Below are 20191 nucleotides of genomic sequence, written 5' to 3' on the forward strand. Positions count from 1 at the left end.
AAGTTCAACTAAATGCTTTGGGATTATAATTACAAATATCCTAAATTGGAATGATCACATACATAATGTTGTGGGTGGAGCAAACCAAAGACTGCGATTCATTGGCAGAACACTTAGAAGGTGCAACAGGTCTACTAAAGAGACTGCTTACACCACACTTGTCTGCCCTATTCTGGAGTACTGCTGTGTGGTGTGGGATCCTCATCAGGTGGGACTGATGGATGACACTGAAAAAGTACAAAGAAGGGAAGATCGTTTTGTATTATCGCGAAGTATGGGAGATGGTGCCACAGACATGATACGTGAACTGGAGTGACAATCATTAAAACAAAGGCGTTTTTTGTTGTGATGGGATCTTCTCATGAAATTTCAATCACCAGTTTTCTCCTCCGATTGCAAAAACATTCTGTTGGCACCCACCTACATAGGGAGAAATGATCATCATGATACAATAAAGAGAAATCAGGGCTCACACATGGCGCATTTTTTCAGTGCACCGTTCGAGAGTGGAATGGTAGAGAGACAGTTTGAAGGTGGTTCATTGAACCCTCTGCCAGGAACATTATTGTGAACAGCAGAGTAATCACGTAGATGTAGATCTAAACCAATTGCAGGTCAGATCTGACCCGCAGGCCACTGGTTGCCCTCTAGGATCTGGATGGTTTTAGCATTATTCTGGAATAGTTTCATCTTTTTCATGCACAGTACAAACAGTTCACTCAGTCTATAACAGACTGAAGTTCTACAATGGATTTTTAAGTTCTGATACAGCTTGTCCTCTGAATAGTGTAAAGGCCCCTCTTCCACACACAATATATTTTAAACACAGATGTTATCCATTCCTTGTCGCTGCTTTCATTTAATTTTATCTGCATTTGATTTATGAGAAAGTAAGAAACAAAGTGAGGATTTAAATATCTTGCTACGACACTGGTTGTACTGAGAGTTACTTCCTGAGAACCATATTAAACACCACTTTAGGATCTGCATCTGTCTGTTGCTTTTAGTGCCATGTCATTGCCTGGATCACAAGCCTCATGCACCAGAAGCTTTTGTATCTTATACGCCAAACTAGCGAACCTGCCAATGTTTCATAATTGCTAAATATGTATAGGACCTGGATATATGTCCTAATCTGGAGTATCCCTGGAAATTGTGCCCGGACACAAATTTCTGCTCCTGTTGTGACTTTCACCACTTTCCAAGGTACAGAACTCAAAATTATAAAAGATCATTTAGAATGTGAATGAAAAGGACTCCTTCATTTTCATTTTAGGTTTTTATTGTTCATAAGTTTCTTTTGTAATTTGTTGTACACAATACAATTACAAAACTCCAGAATATACAATATTTTAATTTTTTGAATACTGTCTGGTGAGAGTACGAGGTGGTTTTTTGAATTACCAGTTCATGAGAGGGCAACGTACAACTGACCATGCAAAATCCACTCTGATCATAAATCAGTTCAACATATTTAAATGTCTCACCTTGAGCCTTGTTTATTGTTACTGCAAATGACATTTTAATTGGTAATAGAATTCACTTAAAATGGATGAGTAAATCATTTGGGATCATTAGTATACAGGCTATGGTAGTGATCTTTCCAGCTGCTGAACTGTGAGGATAGTAGCTTCAATGACTTTACTTGTCGTAGTTTTAGTCTGCAAATGGGTACAGCACAGTGTTGTGTATACAATGTTTGCTTAAAATTATATGTATGTAAAGGTACAGGGAGATAAGGTATTTGGGGGAAACAATATACGCTAATGGAAAACTAAATATCAACACCAAAAAATAATTAATATATGGAAGGAAACATTCCACGTGGGAAAAATTATATATAAAAACAAAGATGAGGTGACTTACCGAACAAAAGCGCTGGCAGGTCGATAGACACACAAACAAACACAAACATACACACAAAATTCAGGCTTTCGCAACAAACTGTTGCCTCATCAGGAAAGAGGGAAGGAAAAAATAATTAGTGTAGAACAATGAAATTTAGGAAATATGTCAATCTGGGTAACATATTTAAGTGACTAACATTGCAAGATCACATGTTAATGCAAGCACAAAAAGCTATTGCAAACGTGAAATGCTGGCACATTAATAAATCATGTAACTGACAGACTGTTGAATGACAGCATGCAAAAGTGCATGCATTGTGTTGTGTGGGGGTCAAGTGTCAGCTTGTGGGATTGACTTCCTTCCCTGTTGCATTGGTCAGTGAATACAAGGACGGTTAATGTGTTTGTCAATGATGCTGGCATTGCCGTACAATGATGTCCCATATGTGCTTGATGGGAAACAGATATCATGATCGAGTGGGCCAAGTGAACAATCTGTAGAGCACATTGGGTGACAACAGTGACATGTGGGCAAGAATTATCCTGTTGGCAAACATCCCCTGAAATGCCATTCAAGAATGGAAGCACAACAGGTTGAATCACCAGACTGACACACAATTTTGCAATCTGGGTGCATGGGACAACTACGAGAGTGCTTCTGCTCTCATACGAAATTGCTCTCCAGACAATAACACCAGGTGCAGGTCCAGTGTGTACAACATACAGACAGGATGGTTTCAGGCCCCAACTGGACTCCTTGTAACCATCGAACAGCCATCACTCGCATCGAGGCATCATTCAAACTCTGTAAGGTGTTGAAAATGGTGTCTTTGTCACCTTAAAGGCATTATTGACTAACATCAGCTCATCACATCCAATCTCAAAGGTAACTTAAGCTAATGACTGTTACAGCATGTATTTAAAGCAAATCCGATTTGCATTCTCATAGTGACCCTCTTAGCACTACTCTTACATGACTAGTGTGAAATCTGAATAGGAATCTTTTAGATGTAGAAGCATGCCTACCAACTTTTGTTTATGTCAAACAACTTCCTCTTGGTGTAGTAATTTTTTCTGCAACAATGTATATGGAATAAACAATCTGTCTAATGGTTTAACACTCTGCCATCACAATTAACACCAACTGTGAGAAACAAAACGAAACTGCACATTTCACAGCATTTTATTTCTCACAGCCAGTTTTAATAGAAAATCTGTACAGTGCTGTTTGCAAAATATAGAGCTGAAGTCTATCCGAAGTTTATTAGAGCATTGTGTAAAAATCTGAAGTAAATTGGTCAAGCACTTTTAGAGATTTTTTGAAAACAATGTGTCCTCTTTCTACATTAGTGCACATTACAAACCACATATTACATCAATGGCTGTAGCTAATCAATGTATTATAAATCCATTTAGCAAACAGGCTCAGTGAGTAAAGCAAACTAAAGACAATTATTGTCAACAGCAGGCATTTTCAATGGGATCTTGTCAGCAACAAGCAGTTTTTCAGCGATAACAATTCGGAGTGGGGAAACATTAAATAGGTGTCCCACATGGTTCAGTACTTGCCGCACTCCAGTTCTTGACCTGCAGTAATCATTTACCAAATACATCTATGGAACTTCTAAAATGTTTGGCATTTACTGACAAAATGAGTACACTGATAAAGAGCACAAACACATCCACAATACAAAAAGAGAGGTGAATAATGAAACAGGTTTACAACTAGTAATCAGAAAATCTTGGAACACTTCACTTAATGCAATTCCAAAAATAAAAAAATAAAGAAGAACAATAAAACCAAGATACAGTTCCAGTGTTTGAAATTTCTCGGTATCCAGATACAACGAACTAACTTAGGTTTAACACGTGGGTAAGTTAATCAAAAAGCTCAGTTCTGCCTGCTCTGATGTTTTTGAATTAGAAATCTCTCTCACCCTACTGATCTGCAGGTGGGATTGCTAACACACTTTGCATAATCTCACTGAGTGCTGTCCTATGATAAAATGCATGAAAGGTCAAACAATTATCTGTTCTAGAAAAGGGTGCACTGAGAATATTGTGTTGAGATCATGACCAAACACCTCCCAGAAGGCTCTTTAGGAACATTGGGATTCTCTCACTCATGTGTCAATATATTCGCTTACTAAAGAAGCTTGTGGTTAAAAATAAGAGTGAATTTAGGATGAACTCTGATATTCCCAACTAAACTCAGAAAAATAGTACTTCCCAAATACATTATGTGACCATATCTATGCCCAGAATAGCGTTTTATATTCTGGTGCAAAAGTCTTTAACAGGTTGTTGATAGACATCAGACAGGAAATTGGAATTCCCCTGATATTCATCAACAAAGTAGGAGAGTATCTTACTAGCCACATGTTCTATAAGGCAAATTCCCACTAATATTAACATTCATATTCCTTGTTTTTAACTTTTCCAGTAAACAAATAGCTACGTATGTACTGTTTTCTCCTACTGCATACGTAAAGTAGTGTTGTAACTAATAATGATCAGGGTGCACATATCAGCAATGGTCATAACTTACTGTCAGCGTACATTTACAGACGCAGCCAAGCAGAAGTTGCTTCTGCCTTCTAACATACAGCTTGACACTTCCACATCCCAGAAGGCTATTTTACATGATGGAATTTATGGAACCCAATGACAAATTGCACCAAAATATCAGCTGTACTGCAGACAACAAACATCTACATTAACAACAGAAGGGGCTACTAAGGTATATATTTTGTTAAAATGTTATGAATACAATATCCACACCGTAAAATTATATGTATTAATTTGCAAATGTTTCCTTTTATTTGACACAAAACAAAGGGAACCCACTCATGAGGGTGAAACTCCAATGAAATATGTATGGGTGAAAAAGAAAGAAAATTACACTTCCTCAAGGCACAACCATTTCCCAAAAATAAATCATGATGGCAGAAGACCAAGCTGCATCTTGATAGTACCCTGTCACAAATAGTAAATATAGTGGAAGGAGGCAGTTACCTGAAAAAATAATCCAAGGAAACTCTGCACAGCACCGTAAGTGACATCCAAAACTTATTTGCATATCTACACTCAGCCTTAGAGGCAATTGAAAAGGCAACAAAGAATCTTCAAAATAAGGATAAAACAGGCAAAAGAACAGAAACAGAGGAAGACGACAGTTACTCAGCAGGGCAACTAGCGACATCTAGTGGCCTGAAACAAGAAACAACGTACGGAAACCAGATGCCAGCGACACCTGTTGAACAGCAGAGCACTCCCGGCAGTCAGGAGGCAACACCAAGTAGCCCCCCACACACACACAAACAGTCGGGCAGCAACCTACCAGTGCCGACACCTAGCAGCCACGAGGGCAACCCATTCAGCAAAGACAGCAAGAAGATATGACACGATACTCTACAACCCGCGAAAACAAACGAGTTGGAAAGAGAAGATGAAGACAAACTAGAAGAAAAAAACTAACACAAAAAATGGAAGCCATGATGGAACATATCACCAACAATCTAAGAAATTTAATAGATGAAAAAAATCAGAACCAAAATTACACACTTAGCTGGGCCCGGGGCCACAGCAACAACGACAGCCGAGACCATACCAAGCGAAACCAAACCAAAAGAAACAATGTGAAAAGTCCTCAACCCGCCAACTACACAAGGAGTCATAATCAACAACAAGAAAGACAAGGAGATCACACCAAGGGATGACAAAAAGGAAGCAGACTCCGAAAAAACGACCAGCAAAGAAAACAATCAAGCATGGATTGAAGTCATGCGGAGGAACCGCCGAAGGAATCAACAGACAGTGACCCCAACAGTAGTGGGCATGCAGCAACAACCTCAACAAGAAACGGACTCAACAGAAGACGCACTCCAGGCACCAGTATGCAGAGCGTGGCTCTACATAGGACGGCTACACTGAAACTCTACACTGTAAAAACTTATCCGACACCTCGGAAGGTGATGGAAATAATAGAATGTGAGGAAATAAAATCCAGAGGAACACTAAAAGCCTACAACATAGGCATGACACTAAATGAGCTTCACAAAATCACAGATCCAGAAAAATGGCCTGAAGGTGGGCTAATTACAAGATAGTGGTTTTTTCACCCCCGAAGCTGAGGTGCCAAGCTTGAAGTTTAACCAACTTCTTTAGAATGTAGAACAACTAAGAAGCGCTTTAGATTTGACGGAAGGCGAGCTTCTAAGAAGCCATGACATAATCATCCTAACAGAGACATTTGCAACGGACAATATAGAAATCCCCGGTTTCCACTCAAAACACATTCCTGCAAAAAAAAAAAAAAACTACTGCAGAAGTAAGGAACTACTACAGATGGTGGCTGAAGAGGAATTCACAACAACAAGAGAGAAAACAACGCATATTTCACACATACAATGGTAGCAGCACCATAGACATAATCCTTTACAAAGGTAACAATCTCGAAATAACAGACCACAAGGTGATATATTCTGCTGCAGAGACAACAATAAAGAAACACTGTTTAGTGACATCTACCTTCAAAATGAAAGAACCTAAATGCACACAACGGAAAACAAAGCACACGAGAAGAAACTCCAGAAAGATAGATGAGAATAAAACAGCCGAAAATGGAGACAAGCTTACCGTCTTTAAAAACAAAATACAGGAAATGTACTTAGATGCTGCAGCAACAGGTCTAGAAGACATAATTAAAACCACAACCACCACAACCAACAAGAGAAAGGCAAAGAGGTGGTTCGATCAACAATGCTACACAGAGAGAAAGAGAGTCTTATTAGCCCTCCACGTGATTAAACACACACAAAAACAGGATGATCTGATCACATTAGCAGACTCAAAGAATATAAGAACCACCTAAAGAAAAAAAAGGGACAATTTCACGGAACTCGAGGCTAGAAGAGTGGTGAAAGAATCAAAAGAAAACCCCTACATAGCTCTGAAGCCACGACAGTTACAGACAATGGGGAAAACAGAGATGCCAGTCTGGGAGGACCTCTTCACCAACATCCTAAATCAACAAAGAGTCAACAAAGCTCATGAAACAACAAGAAAATATGAAGACATCAGAAGATTCACGGCAGAGGAAATTAGAAACACTAATCAACAATGAAGAACAAGAAGGCAGCAGGGCTGGATGGGATATTCAACGAACACGTCCAGCAATTATGGACATGATGAACTTATGTCTGCACACAGGACGAATCCCAAAGAGATGGAGAACCCAGACAATCAGAATGCTGCACAGGGGGGAAGGAGAACCACATGGCCCAAACTCGCACTGGGGAATCGCACTAGAGAACAACCTCCTCAAAATTCTGACGAGCCCAATGAAGGTAAGAGTAACATAAGTAATTGACAACAAGATTCCAGAGGAACAATTTGAATTCAGGAAAGGCCGATGCACCCAACACACAGTCAAAAACCTCATACATGACACAGAGGAGAAAATAAGACTCCCAAAAGGAAAATTGCACACAGTATTCATCAATTTCACAAAGGCGTTTGACAATCTCAACAGTACTATAACATGTACCAAATTGGAACAGATAATAGAACAAAACAAGGAATTAAGCATCTTGACACATAACATCCTGAGCAAAAACACTATCATAATATCAGACAATGTAACAAACCCACAAGAAATTACACAGACAAATGGAGTGTTACAAGGAGACCTCCTAAGCCCCCTTCTCTTCAACATAGCCACACACAAGATGGTCCTAGCAATAAGAACTTGGGCTCCATCCCTCAACATCTATATACATGCAGATGACATGGTGACAGGATCACATGATACAAATGAACTACAGAAAGGAATAAATGTTCTTGGAACATGGTCTGAACACAATGGATTGCAGATAAATGCAGAAAGGATTGTACACATGGTCTTCAGGAAAGGAGGACGTCTATCCACGAAGGACAAAATATACCTCAAACAATAAACTCTACAAACTACGAACAACTTCAATTATCTGGGTGTAGAAGGTCAGACAACAGCCCACTCATACAGAATCCACAAACACAATGAGCAGCACCCACAACCTAGGCCATCTATGACATTAAGTCCCTAAGCAAATTATCCCTGTATACAGCCATGGCCTTATTCAAAGCCAAAATCATTCCTATTCTAACATATGGATTAGAGATAACATGGGAAAAGCTAAGCTATGGACACCTATTACGAATAGAAAAACTGGAAGCCAGATTCCTGGAGGCAGCCCTCGGAGTTTCCAAGTACACCAAGCCAAGACTAGCATACGAACATGCGAGAGAAACATTTCCAGTAGAAGACCTGAGATTGAAATTCAACTTGCCCTACACAGATGACTGGAATAAACTACAGCTAGCGAGGGTGAAGAAAAAGGAGGAGATGGGGCCAGAGTTCAACTCTTCAGAGGCCATGACGAACAGAGCACGGACCGGCACAAACTAGGAGCTGAGACACTTCATAAATTCCATGGTGGTACATGGCTACCATCACATAATCTGCAGGACAAAGACATACACGACCCAGAGTCGATATGCACATGTGAACTCTGTGAAAAACATTGTGACCGATACCATGTACTAACGTGTACAATCAATCACAGACAGCTGTATGCATAACTTGTGTGCAATAAAGTTTATTATAAAAATATTTATTTACCTGGAAGACTTTAAATTCTTAAGTCATTTCCTGAAAGAACATTAGCATCACAAAAAATCTCCTTGGCCTCCTTTCTGCATATCCTTGCCCCATTCATCCACCCATTACCACCTACTCTAGCCTCACCATGAGCAAATCATATAACATCAGAAGAAGAGCAACATGTGAAATGACTCCTGTAGTTTACTAAGTAAAGAATGGTCACTGGATGGTTTTCCACACATGGCATGAGAGTGCTGGAATGGACACATCTTCATTATGGCCACTACCCAGTTGCTGAGCATACACTGCCTGAAGGTAAGTACCGTATTTATTCGAATCTAAGCCACACTCGAATCTGAACCGCATCTGAAAAATGAGCCTCGAAATCAAGGAAAAAAAATTTTCCTGGATATAAGCTGCACCTGAAATTTGAGACTCAAAATTCAAGGGGAGAGAAAAGTTTTAGACCGCACCTCCAAATCAAAATCAAGTTGGTCCATTGTAACACGAGACACAATTTAGGTCGAAATGATGACGTTCAGCTACAGTAGTTTGGTTTGAGTCGTAAGCTTAACAGTTAAGCTTTACCAAGTAGCCACTGCTATGTGTCAGGCACTCCATCCATATTTATATGGGTATCCTTTCTTTTTCACGTGTTTTGTCTGGTTTGAATCGGTTGCTTATTTTGCTTCGATCTGATAAGTGTCGTTCTCTTTGTTATAGGTGTTTATGTCACTCTAAGCTGAAAATGCATTATTGTACTGTGTCATGCATTGTTTGTCGCATTCTGATAATGAGTGTTTAGGACCTGTCGCCGCTCGTGGCATGGCTTGCTTTTGAGCGCCGCTTACAATTTAAAAAAAAAAAAAGAGGAATTGTCTCATAAGCGAAACAATGGCAAGAGACTGCTGTTAGTTGTTACTTACACTGCTGCTTTCTTTGATAATAATCAACAATACCCAAGAAATAGACTGTGTATGATAGAAGATGTTCTGAACGAGAGTTTATCGAAAAATTTTCTCCATTTGAAAATCTTTGTAGACGCCTCTTTAGGACATTACATTCTGCGCAGAAATTAGAGTCATCTTAGATTTAAAAATCTAGTCAGTTGCCGAGCTTTGTTTCTGACTGTATCACTATTCAGCATAAGAATAATATGAATATAAATATGACATGATATGTCTATTCTTCCGTGTTTGCTGTTGCCTCACTCTAGTTTCGTAGTTTATTAGGCATACAGGATTTAAATGAGATAGCAGCAAACATGAAAGAATACATGGCATAATGTTTACATTCTTCTACCTTTTCTTTTAATTTATTTACTGACGCAGAGGTTTTGGCGCTAGTATGTATCTTTGTGCCTGCAAAGCATGCCTGTGTAGCGCTACATATATTCGACAGCAGAAGTTAGTTGTGGCGGCATCTACCAACATTTTTCAGAACTTTCGCTTACTTTGCACTCGATTCTAAGCTGCAGGAGGTTTTTCGGATTATGAAAACTGGAAAAAAGTGCAGCTTAGATTCGAATAAATACGGTAATGGCCCGATGTTCTGTCCCTCTGTGATTTCACAATTTTCTAAATTTCATTTTCCTTTTTACAAAACTATTCACTGTTAATGTTCATTTTCAAATTGCAAGCTATCCAGAATTGCTTGTTAGGTTATATTGCCCTAAATCAATGTGAACTGTTCCATACTCAAACTGTACACTTAATATTGATAACTATCAGCTCTAACCCAAATATCAAAAGGCAAGTAACAAGATGGTCAACATCATACCTTCAACTATTTCCTCCAATTCTCTTATGCGTGTCTGTAACCTATTTAAAACATGTGAATCATTCACATTGTCTGGAGTTCCATAATTTATATCTGTGGGCGTGTTTTGCTTGCAGGCACCACTTTCCTCACCTCTCTCAAGTTCATCCTGCACAAAAGCAATGGAAAATAAAACAGAGTAACTTTGATAATATTGCAACAAACATAAGCTACAAAACAAAAAATATATCTTAGTATGAACAAAACATATTTCAAAACAATCAAATATGACTCAAACAAAATTAAAATATACCAACTGCAAATACATGGGTAAAAGACACGATAAATGTACAAGTTTTACTTTTTACTTCATTATACCCCTATCTCTCTCATTCCATGCCTTCTTTTCCAGTCTAAACTTTCCCTTTGAATCCTGTCACAGAAAGCTTCAGTTCTGCAGGTTTGTGATGCACTACGACTTTTGAGGGAGCTGTTATTCAGGTCAGAAGCTGGTTTGCCTATACTTTGTAATTTTTGTTTTAAGTTTTTAGACAAAAAAAATCTGTTACTATGGAAGTACTGACAACTAATCTTTATCTAAGGGTATCACCTGAAAAATAAATCAGCTGTCACAAACATAGTTAACTACAGCTGTAAATTGTGAAATTCACATTTTAGTAGTAGTAGGTCTGCTGTTCTGACAGTCACACACCAAGAACATCACACTTTGATTGTGTCTTTTTCCACTTTCAGTCATCATCTAAAATTAATACCGTAAATTTTCATCCACAACAGAAATCAAAATTTCTTTCCTCATGACTTTATTATAAAAGTTTTGCGCATTTCTACACCCTTGAGAGTTGTTGTTGCTGTTTTCAATCCATAGATTGGTTTAATTCAGCTCTCCATTTTAGTCTGTCACATAATCATAATACTCTCTTCATTTTTATATAACTACTGCAACCTATGTCCAATCAAGGCTTCATATCCAACTACAATTTTTACTCCCCCCCCCCCCCCCTCCACATACACTTCCCTTTATCACAAAACCGATAATTTCTTATTGCCTCTGTGTGTGCCCTATCCACTGATCCCTTCTTTAATCAAGTTGCACCATAAATTCCCCCTCCCCCCCCCCCCCACCACCCCCACATTTCAACTCAGTGTCTCATCAGTTACTCAATCCATCCATCTAATCTTCAACATTCCTCTGTAGCACAAAATTTCAAAGGATTCAATGCTCTTCTCATCTGAACTCTTTACTGCCCACATTTCACTTCTTTACAAGATTTCATTCGATATAAATACCTTCAGAAAAGGCTCTCTAGAACTTAAATTCAGTGTTAACAATATCCTCTTTTTCAGAAATGTTTTTCTCATTATTGCCAGTGTGCATTTTATATCTACTCTAGTTTGGGCATAAGTAATTTTTTGTTGTTCAAATGGCAAAATTCATCTATTACTTGTTGTGTCTCATTTCCTAATTGAATTTCCACAGCATCACTTAATTTAATCTGAATATGCACCATCACCATTATTTTACTTTTTTAAATGTACATCTCGTACACTCTTTTCAAGACACCATCCATTCCACTCAACTGCTCTTCCAAATTCTTTGCCATTTCTGAAAGAATTACGATGTCCTCAGCAAACCTAAAAGTTTTTATCTCTTCTCCACGAACTTCGTCTCATTTTCCAAATGTGTCCTTCATTTCCATTATTGCTTGCTTAATGTACAGATTTAGTAACATCAGGGATAGCACTACATGGCAGTTTATGCCCAAACTGTCATGAAACCTATTTTATAATGTACGAGAGTCACTCCAAAAAATATGCACAATATATATATATATATATATATATATATATATATATATATATATATATATATATATATATTTTAATCCATCTTTTAAGCTACATGTTTGAAAGTTTTACAGTGTGTAGATACATCCTTTAGGAACAACATTTTCATTCCTCCACATAATTTCCATCCCTCTCAACTGCCTTACGCCATCTTGGAACCAACGTGTCCATCCGAGTTTTGTCATCGCTTCCATGGTTTTTTGACTGACATGTGGCCATGCATTGTTATGCATGCCGATGTGGTTGAACATGACTCAGCTCAGCTTGAGGTTTCTTCAGTGTCATCACATATGCATCAGAATGTATGGTGGTTCCACTTGGCATGATGTCCACAAGCAAGAGTCCTTCGGAATCGAAAAACACCATAGCCATAACTTTTCCAGCAGAAGGTGTGGTTTTGAATTTTTTTTTTTTCTTGGGTGAATTTGCATGATGCCACTCAACTGATTGCCTCTTCGTCTCTGGTGAAAAATGATGGAGCCATGTTTCATCACCTGTCACAATTCTTCCAAGAAATTCATTTCCACCATTCTCGTACTGTTCCAAAAGTTTGCTGCATATCTTTTTCTTGTTTCTTTGTGATCCACTGTCAACATCCTGGGAACCCACCTGGCACAAACCTTTTTTAACGCCAACACTTTCAGTATTCTGCAAACACTTCCTTCCCCTATCCCAACGTAGCATGACAATTCGTTCACTGTGATGCATCTGTCAGCAGTCACCAATTCGTTAACTCTCTGCACATTGTCTGGAGTGTGTGCAGTATGAGGCCTGCTGCTGCGAGGACAATCCTCAATATTGCCGTGCCCACTTTCATCACGTAACCTGCTTGCCCACCGACTAACTGTACTGCGATCGACAGCAGCATCTCCATACATCTTTTTCAACCTCTTGTCGATGTTTTCCACTGTCTCATTTTCACAGCACAGGAATTCTTTGACAGCACGTTGCTTCTGACAAACATAAAGTGTGGCAGCCATCTTGAAGACCTGTTGTGACAGTGCCACTCACAAGAACAGATTGAACTACTTTTGAAAATAAGTGGGAAGGATGTATCTACACACTGTAAAACTTTCACACATGCAGAATGAAAGCTGTATTTTTACAAAAATAGTGTGCATTTCTTTTGGAGTGACCCTCGTAATATGACATCCCAATAGTGTACAGTTGATTCTTTACTGTTGCATGAAAACTGCAGACAATATTCACTGTTGCCAATGATAGCACAGTTAATTACTTTTTACTTCGCCTTTCCTTTTATTACAGTGAGGATGACCTGTTATTTTCTGCAGTGTTATTTAATTGGTTCATGTTTCACAAACTTGTTTGGTGCAGAACGCAGCCCCCGAGCATGTAAAGAACAGGGAAATCACAGAGTCCTGTCTCTGCACAGACGGTGTAAGAGGTGGCCTGCCTTCCTTTTTATATTATCTAACTTGCTTACTTAATTACAGAATCTAACATTCCATACTTCAATCTGTACAATGCCAGTTTTGTTTTTCCTGATGACAACATCCACCTGAATAGACACTATCGAGATCAGTCTGGGGGGACTATTTTACCTCCAGAATATTTTATCATAGTGAATACTGTCATCATTAAGCCATACACTAGAGTTGCAAGTCTTCTGGAAGGATAACAGCTGTAGTTTCCTCTTGCTGTTAGCTGTTTGCAATACTAACACAGCGAGGTCATGTTAGCTAATATTAAAAGTCATTCAACAGCCTAGATTGCATAAAATATTTCTTTATTCAAGACAACCAGTTTTGACTGAGTTTGCTGTCATCTTCAGATTTTAAAAATCTTTTTGTTATGAAATGCATTCATTTGATGTTGAACCTCATGCCGAGTTGTCAAATGGATAAAAATCAGGACATTATAAAAGGTTTGCCATAACCAATATATTTAAAAATATAAAGCACCTAGTGCAAAAGGCCATGTCCATATACGGTACGTATCGCTCACAGATGTTTGTTACATCACAAAAATGCAGTACACAGTAGCACATCTGTCAGCTTACAGATGTGGTAATGTGTACTATGTTTTTTGTGATGTTAAGAAGCGTCTGTGAGAGATAAATATCTGGACATGGCCTTTTGCACAAGGTGTTTTATATTTTTAAATATTCTGGTTATGACAAACCTTTTATCCATTTGACAACTTGGTGTGAGGTTCAACAAAGGTTTTTAAGATTGGAAGATGACGGCAAAGTCTGTTGAAATCAGTTGTCTCAGATAAAGAAATATTGTATGGGATGTAGGCTGTTGAATGATTTATAGTAAGTCAGACAGATCGTGCCTTCAGTACTCTCAAATGAGAAAATTCGATGATACCTAATGTTACAAAGCCAAATCAGTCACTCATCTAGACTGTTACCTCTGCAACTGCTGAAAAGGCTGATCCTCTCTCCAGGAACCACCGGTTAGTCTGGCCAGCCCCCCCACAGTCACCCTTCTGTTGTGATGCCACCTACAATATGGCTATCTGTGTTGTTGAAGCATGTAAGTCATCTCACTTTGGCAAGCTCCAAGGTTTTTAGAGGGAGAATCAGCCCTACATTTGTGTTATTTGTAGAAATAAACGCCTTAATTGGCATTTACAGTATGATTATGGTCTTTCGCAGTACACCCCTAAGTCCCAAAGTTAACACATCTCCGAGATCCACAAGCTAACAAACATTTTGAGACCCATGAGACAGATGTCGTGGTAAGACTTCGTGAACAGAACTTTGTCAGTATAACATGGAAAAATGTGATATTTACTCTGTCTTCAACAGTTCTTCAACAGTTCTTTATAAATGTTTCTAATTGTGTGATGCGTATGTTTAGCACACAACATTTGAATTCTATGGAAGTAAGGTGGTAGAGACAACACATTTTGATGGCATAACACATGGTCAGATAACAGGAGGAGATGAACATCACCCCGAAAACAATGTTAACCAGGGATAAATGAATGAATGCCACAAGTCACCGGTGGCTTCATTTCAAGGCTATGGTGAATATTCCAGGAGACATCCAAAGGCAGTACTGATTATTAACTTGTCTCAAATGCACAAAAATGTCCAACTGACACAGTACATGTGTTGTACAGACACTTCACAGTACAAATTCACCAGTAACACATCTCCCATCAGACTGCGTACTATAAGCTTCAAGAGAATGCTTTGTATGATCAGAGATCTGTGTTATACATTCCCCTTACATAAGGGCACCACATGACTCAGCAAACGTGGTCTCTTGCCCACTGTTAGTGGACCCAGGAACACTAGTGTAGAGTCCAGTTAAAGAAAGAGTTACAGTTTGGCTTGCAGACTGATATCCACTGTTTAGCTGAACCAGGAATGGTAAGTGCACTTTTTTAATGGTTCATGCGGATATGATTTCCATGCAATGGATGAACATGCCTGACAACATAAGTGAATACCTGCTCCATAATCACATGTCAAGCCTGCAATGGCCCATTGGTTCTTTCAACTTAAATCTGAGTGAGATGCAGTATACATTTTAGAGAATGCAGTACTGACATGTACATGTCGTTTCACACATCTCAATCACCACTTAAATTGCAGGCATGAGATTAAATCACAACCACAGAGGCTTATTAAAAATCATATCTTTACACTGTAAGATGGGGAGGAAAATAACAAATTAGATAAACCACACTGACAATGACAACACTAAAAGTTTAGCATAAATCCAGCACAGAGAATGCAGAAACGTATTGGTTTTTGTCTGCTTTGAGGGAATTGTTCTGGCAATTTCTTGAGGTGAATTAGGAAAAGCATGGAAGAAAGAGGTGGGGGTGGGGGTGGGGTGTGAGGGGTGGGGGAGGGATGAAGGGGGAGGGGAGAGGTGAGAGGGGAGGGAGAGAGGGAGAGAGAGAGAGAGAGAGAGAGAGAGAGAGAGAGAGAGAGAGAGGAACTGAACATCCTAGCAATGGCACAGTCAGAAGAGACAGAAAAGTTGGATAAGGATGCTGTAGAAAATCAGTCATGGGCTTTTTAGTGTCATCTAATGGTGTAACTACAAAAAACCTAAATCAGGATGGCCAGATGGAGACTTGAATGTTATTGTTCTTCGATGCAAGGGCAGTGTCCTGACCACTGTATGAACTGACTTAAGTGAAAATGAGACCAGTGTCTTAAACTATTGTTCTGACTCATTCATTACTGGATGTTTGCTTACTTTTAATGTGGATCATTCTCTGGTACAAGCCTTTCAACTGAGTGGAATTTTGACTGCATGTATGTCAGGGTTTTAACTGTATAGTATTCAAGACTATGACAGATGCAAGTAGTATGCAGTGTTTTGTTTGTATCGTAAATGATAAAAGGAGTAACGTAAACCTGGTGCTGGCACACAGACTATTGCTCTTGAAGCACATCACAGGAACAACTGAGTTTCACATAACAATCCAACAAACAGATTACCATCAGCAGTGTCATGTCTCCCCACTCCTGCTAAGAGGTTTGGGACTTAATACAGGTCATTAACAAAAAGTCGGTGGTCACAAACTTTAAGACATCGTGTTGCGTTGCTGCTGACCAATTACTAATGATGAAAATTTCTCCAACCACCAGGAATCAATCAGCTACCATCTAATCAAGCACCACTGCAAAAAAAAAAAATACATTAAGTACAGTAAATCAGTACCTCCTGACTCATCAGTATCTAAGATTGTATGACCCATGTATAGCAGATACATGTTTTGTAAGACGACAATGTTTCTGCTAATTTAGTTAATGTAGTATATGCAATCACACATTATGTCTGAAGAACCTGGCTAACATATCATTTACACACATGGTTAGAAGATTGGAAGAAGAAAAACTGGCTATATAAAGCGAGTCCATTGCTCTGAACACTCTGAAAAAATCCCACACATTCAAAATACCTCATACAATTACAATAAATATCAACCATACAAATGGTATTTTACAACTGCCATGTTTTTATTAACATTTCCAGAATTCAACAAAAATTTTAATTCAAACAATGACATTATGTTTGCCATACTGGCAAGGTTATACACAGATATGGGCTTTCAGAAACTCATTCATTTGTGTGTCCACAATTACAGATAAAAAAAGTGAAGCACCCAGAAGACATGGTCAGATGTCAATGTAACTTTCTACAAGTACATACAGGGTGACAATTATTGAACTATATGTGAAAAACATAAATTATTTAGAAACTATGGCATGTATACACTTTATTCAACATGTAAACATCACTACAGATATTCAGATTTAGGTTATGACATGTTTGATATGTCTGGCATCATTGGTGGTGATATGGCGCAGATGAATAGCGAAATTCTGCATGAGCTGCAGAAGAGTGTCAGAACGGCAATGCTGTCGATGGCCTCCTAAATGGCTGTTTTCAGCTCAGCAATGGTTTTGGGTTTATTGTTGTATACCTTGTCTTTACTACTGCCCCACAAAAAGGAGGCACATGTGTTGAGATCCGGAGAGTATGGCGGCCAAACGGCGCCCATGCCAGTGGCCTCTGCGTACCCTAGAGCCAGAGTGTGGTCCCCAAAGTGCTCCTCTAGGACATCAAACACATTCCTGCTTTGATGGGGTTGAGCCCCATCTTGTATGAACCACATCTTGTCGAAATCTGGGTCATTTTGGATAATGGGGATGAAATCATCTTCCAAAACCTTCACATACCGTTTGATAGGAATATTGCACCAATTATTCCGTGACTGGACATTGCACACCACACAGTCCTCACTGAGGCAGAAGAGACTTTTTAATTGCAAAATGCAGATTCTCAGTCCTCTGAATGCACCAATTTTGCTTACTGATGAACCCACCCAAATGAAAGATGACTTCGCCGCTAAATCAAACTATGTTCACATCAGGGTTCTGTACGTCAATTCTGTGGACAATAGTGTTGGCAAAACACAACTGCTGTTCCATGGCCCTGCAGCTTGAGGGCTGATGGGTTTGAATTTTGTATGGGAAGAGATGTAGGTCTTCTATAACAATTTGTTGCAATGTCTCCTGGTTGATTCCCACCTGTTGTGCATCTCATCTGATCCATTTCCAGAGGTTAGTTTGACTCGAAGCACTTGTCTTCTCAATGTTTTCAGGTGCTTTCACCCTTTTTGGCCAACCAGTATTGCCAACACGGGCATCACGAACACTACCCACACTCTCAAACATGTGGATCAAATTTCTGATTGTTTGCACACTTGTTGTGGTTGTCTTCAGCTTGAACTCGTTGCAAACTTTCTTTGAGCCGCAGTTGGGTAGCTATTGCTCGCATAGTAGGCCATCACAAGTGCTACACACTCACGCAAACTGTACAGTGACATTTTCACATGCAAATGGCCAATAACAACAAGGCACATGTGCATACTAAATCCCACTGTAGTGATGCAACAAGAACCAAATTTGTTATAAAAGTCAGTAAATTACTCAATGGACAGTATTTTTCAGTACAGGTATTTCGTTCATTCCAAGCAAGTGTCGATTTGTGATGTCATCATCCAGACACGAGTTAACGGTAATCTGAATCCATTTTAGCAAATTAATAATTTCTCTCAGGTGATAAAATCTTATTGATTATGAAATACAAGTTCTTGAAGTTTATTCAGAATCAGAAATGTTTGAATAGTAATTACACGCCATAATTTCTTTGTTTAATATAGAAAGGTATTTTGAATTTTGTTTGCATAAAAAAAAGTGTGAATTTATGTGTGGCTTTTACTCTGAGATGAATTATCACTCAGAATGCTAAAAGTGCGCGTGTACAGTTTGCTGACCTATGTGGTGAATTTTATTTTATGATCTTGATGTGATTGGAGAGTAAATGCAGTTTCATTTAAACTTTTTGTGAGATAGACACATCACATTATTACAAGAGAGTCATTTAGCCCATTAGGGGAAACTGAAACCTGCACGCTCGATTTGAAATACGTTACATACCAGTGCATGATCAAGCTGTCCAGTAAATTAGGTACAATAGTTGCAAATGCGTTTGGACTTAATGCACGAGGTTGAAAATTAATTTTGAGACAAGTGCTGATTTTGACAAACAATGAACAGAAAGTTTATTCAAAATATTGAGGTCTAGTTTTAATTGAGACACGTATCACCTTGTTGATTATGTTGCCTAGCAACACTGTAAAATAGCTTAATTAATTCATTAGAATGATTTGTGGCATAGTAAGGCCCATTACACACACGAAAAGTTACACGAAGCTTGCTGACCGTATGAGAGTGTTTTTCTTTCCATAAATGCCAATAAACCAGCAGTTTCAAAAGTTAAATTATTAACTGTTGTGTAACTTCATTGATTGTCCTACACCACTATGGAACTTGGTGTATTGTGTCTTTTCACAAGAGATCTCAAGAAGCTGGGATAAACACGAAGAGGAAGAAGAAGAAAAAGACTAATGAAAAGCATCAGTATATTTGGTGCCACAAGTTGGGGCTTAAAAGGATATACTAACAACTTCAGGCCCAAGGCACAAACAACTTAGACCCATTGGAAAGTATAAGTACACATAGCTAATGTGACATACTCGCAGGTATGAGTAGGATAGACATAGTGTAAAAGAACAGTTCTAAGGTTGGTGAAAGTATATTTTGAGTTGATATTGATATTTTAACTGTGTATAAAGATATTAGGAAAAATGAACACCCAAACAAGGAGAGCGCGAGATAATGCGACCCAGAGTTTGGAAGTGACAGGTGAGGGGAGTGAAAGTGGATATAATCCTTATGAGGATGTAACTAGGGAGCCAATTATGGACCAGCAGTCGCATAATTTGAGTGAGGATCTGTGGTCGGTGAATGACGCTCCACAGCAGAATGGGAATAGAATAACAACAACTCCACTGCCTGGGCAGGGGGGCCAATCGAGTGCTAGATTAAGCGGGGCACCAGTATGCTCACCAATTGCAGACCCATTTGCAGAATTTCTGCGCAGGTTAGAAGAAAGAGATAGGGAAAAAGAAAGAATGTCAGAACAGAGGGAAAAACAAAGAGACGAAAAACTAGCTCAGATGCTCTATGAGCAAGAGCAACAAAGAGAACAGAAAGAAAGGGAAAAAGAAAGAA

General features: G+C 38.9%; 1 protein-coding gene across 1 annotated transcript in view; it reads right to left on the reverse strand.

The window, feature by feature from the left end:
- Positions 1-20191, reverse strand: part of LOC124593751 (A-kinase anchor protein 9-like) — a 505072-nt gene that overhangs the window by 427335 nt on the left and 57546 nt on the right. Inside the window, exon 3 of the mRNA XM_047132086.1 lies at positions 10270-10417. Within this exon, the coding sequence (XP_046988042.1) occupies positions 10270-10417 (148 nt within the window). The remainder of the gene's footprint in view (positions 1-10269; positions 10418-20191) is intronic.

Source organism: Schistocerca americana, chromosome 2, assembly GCF_021461395.2.
Source record: "Schistocerca americana isolate TAMUIC-IGC-003095 chromosome 2, iqSchAmer2.1, whole genome shotgun sequence".
In the NCBI taxonomy this organism is placed as follows: Eukaryota; Metazoa; Arthropoda; class Insecta; order Orthoptera; family Acrididae; genus Schistocerca; species Schistocerca americana.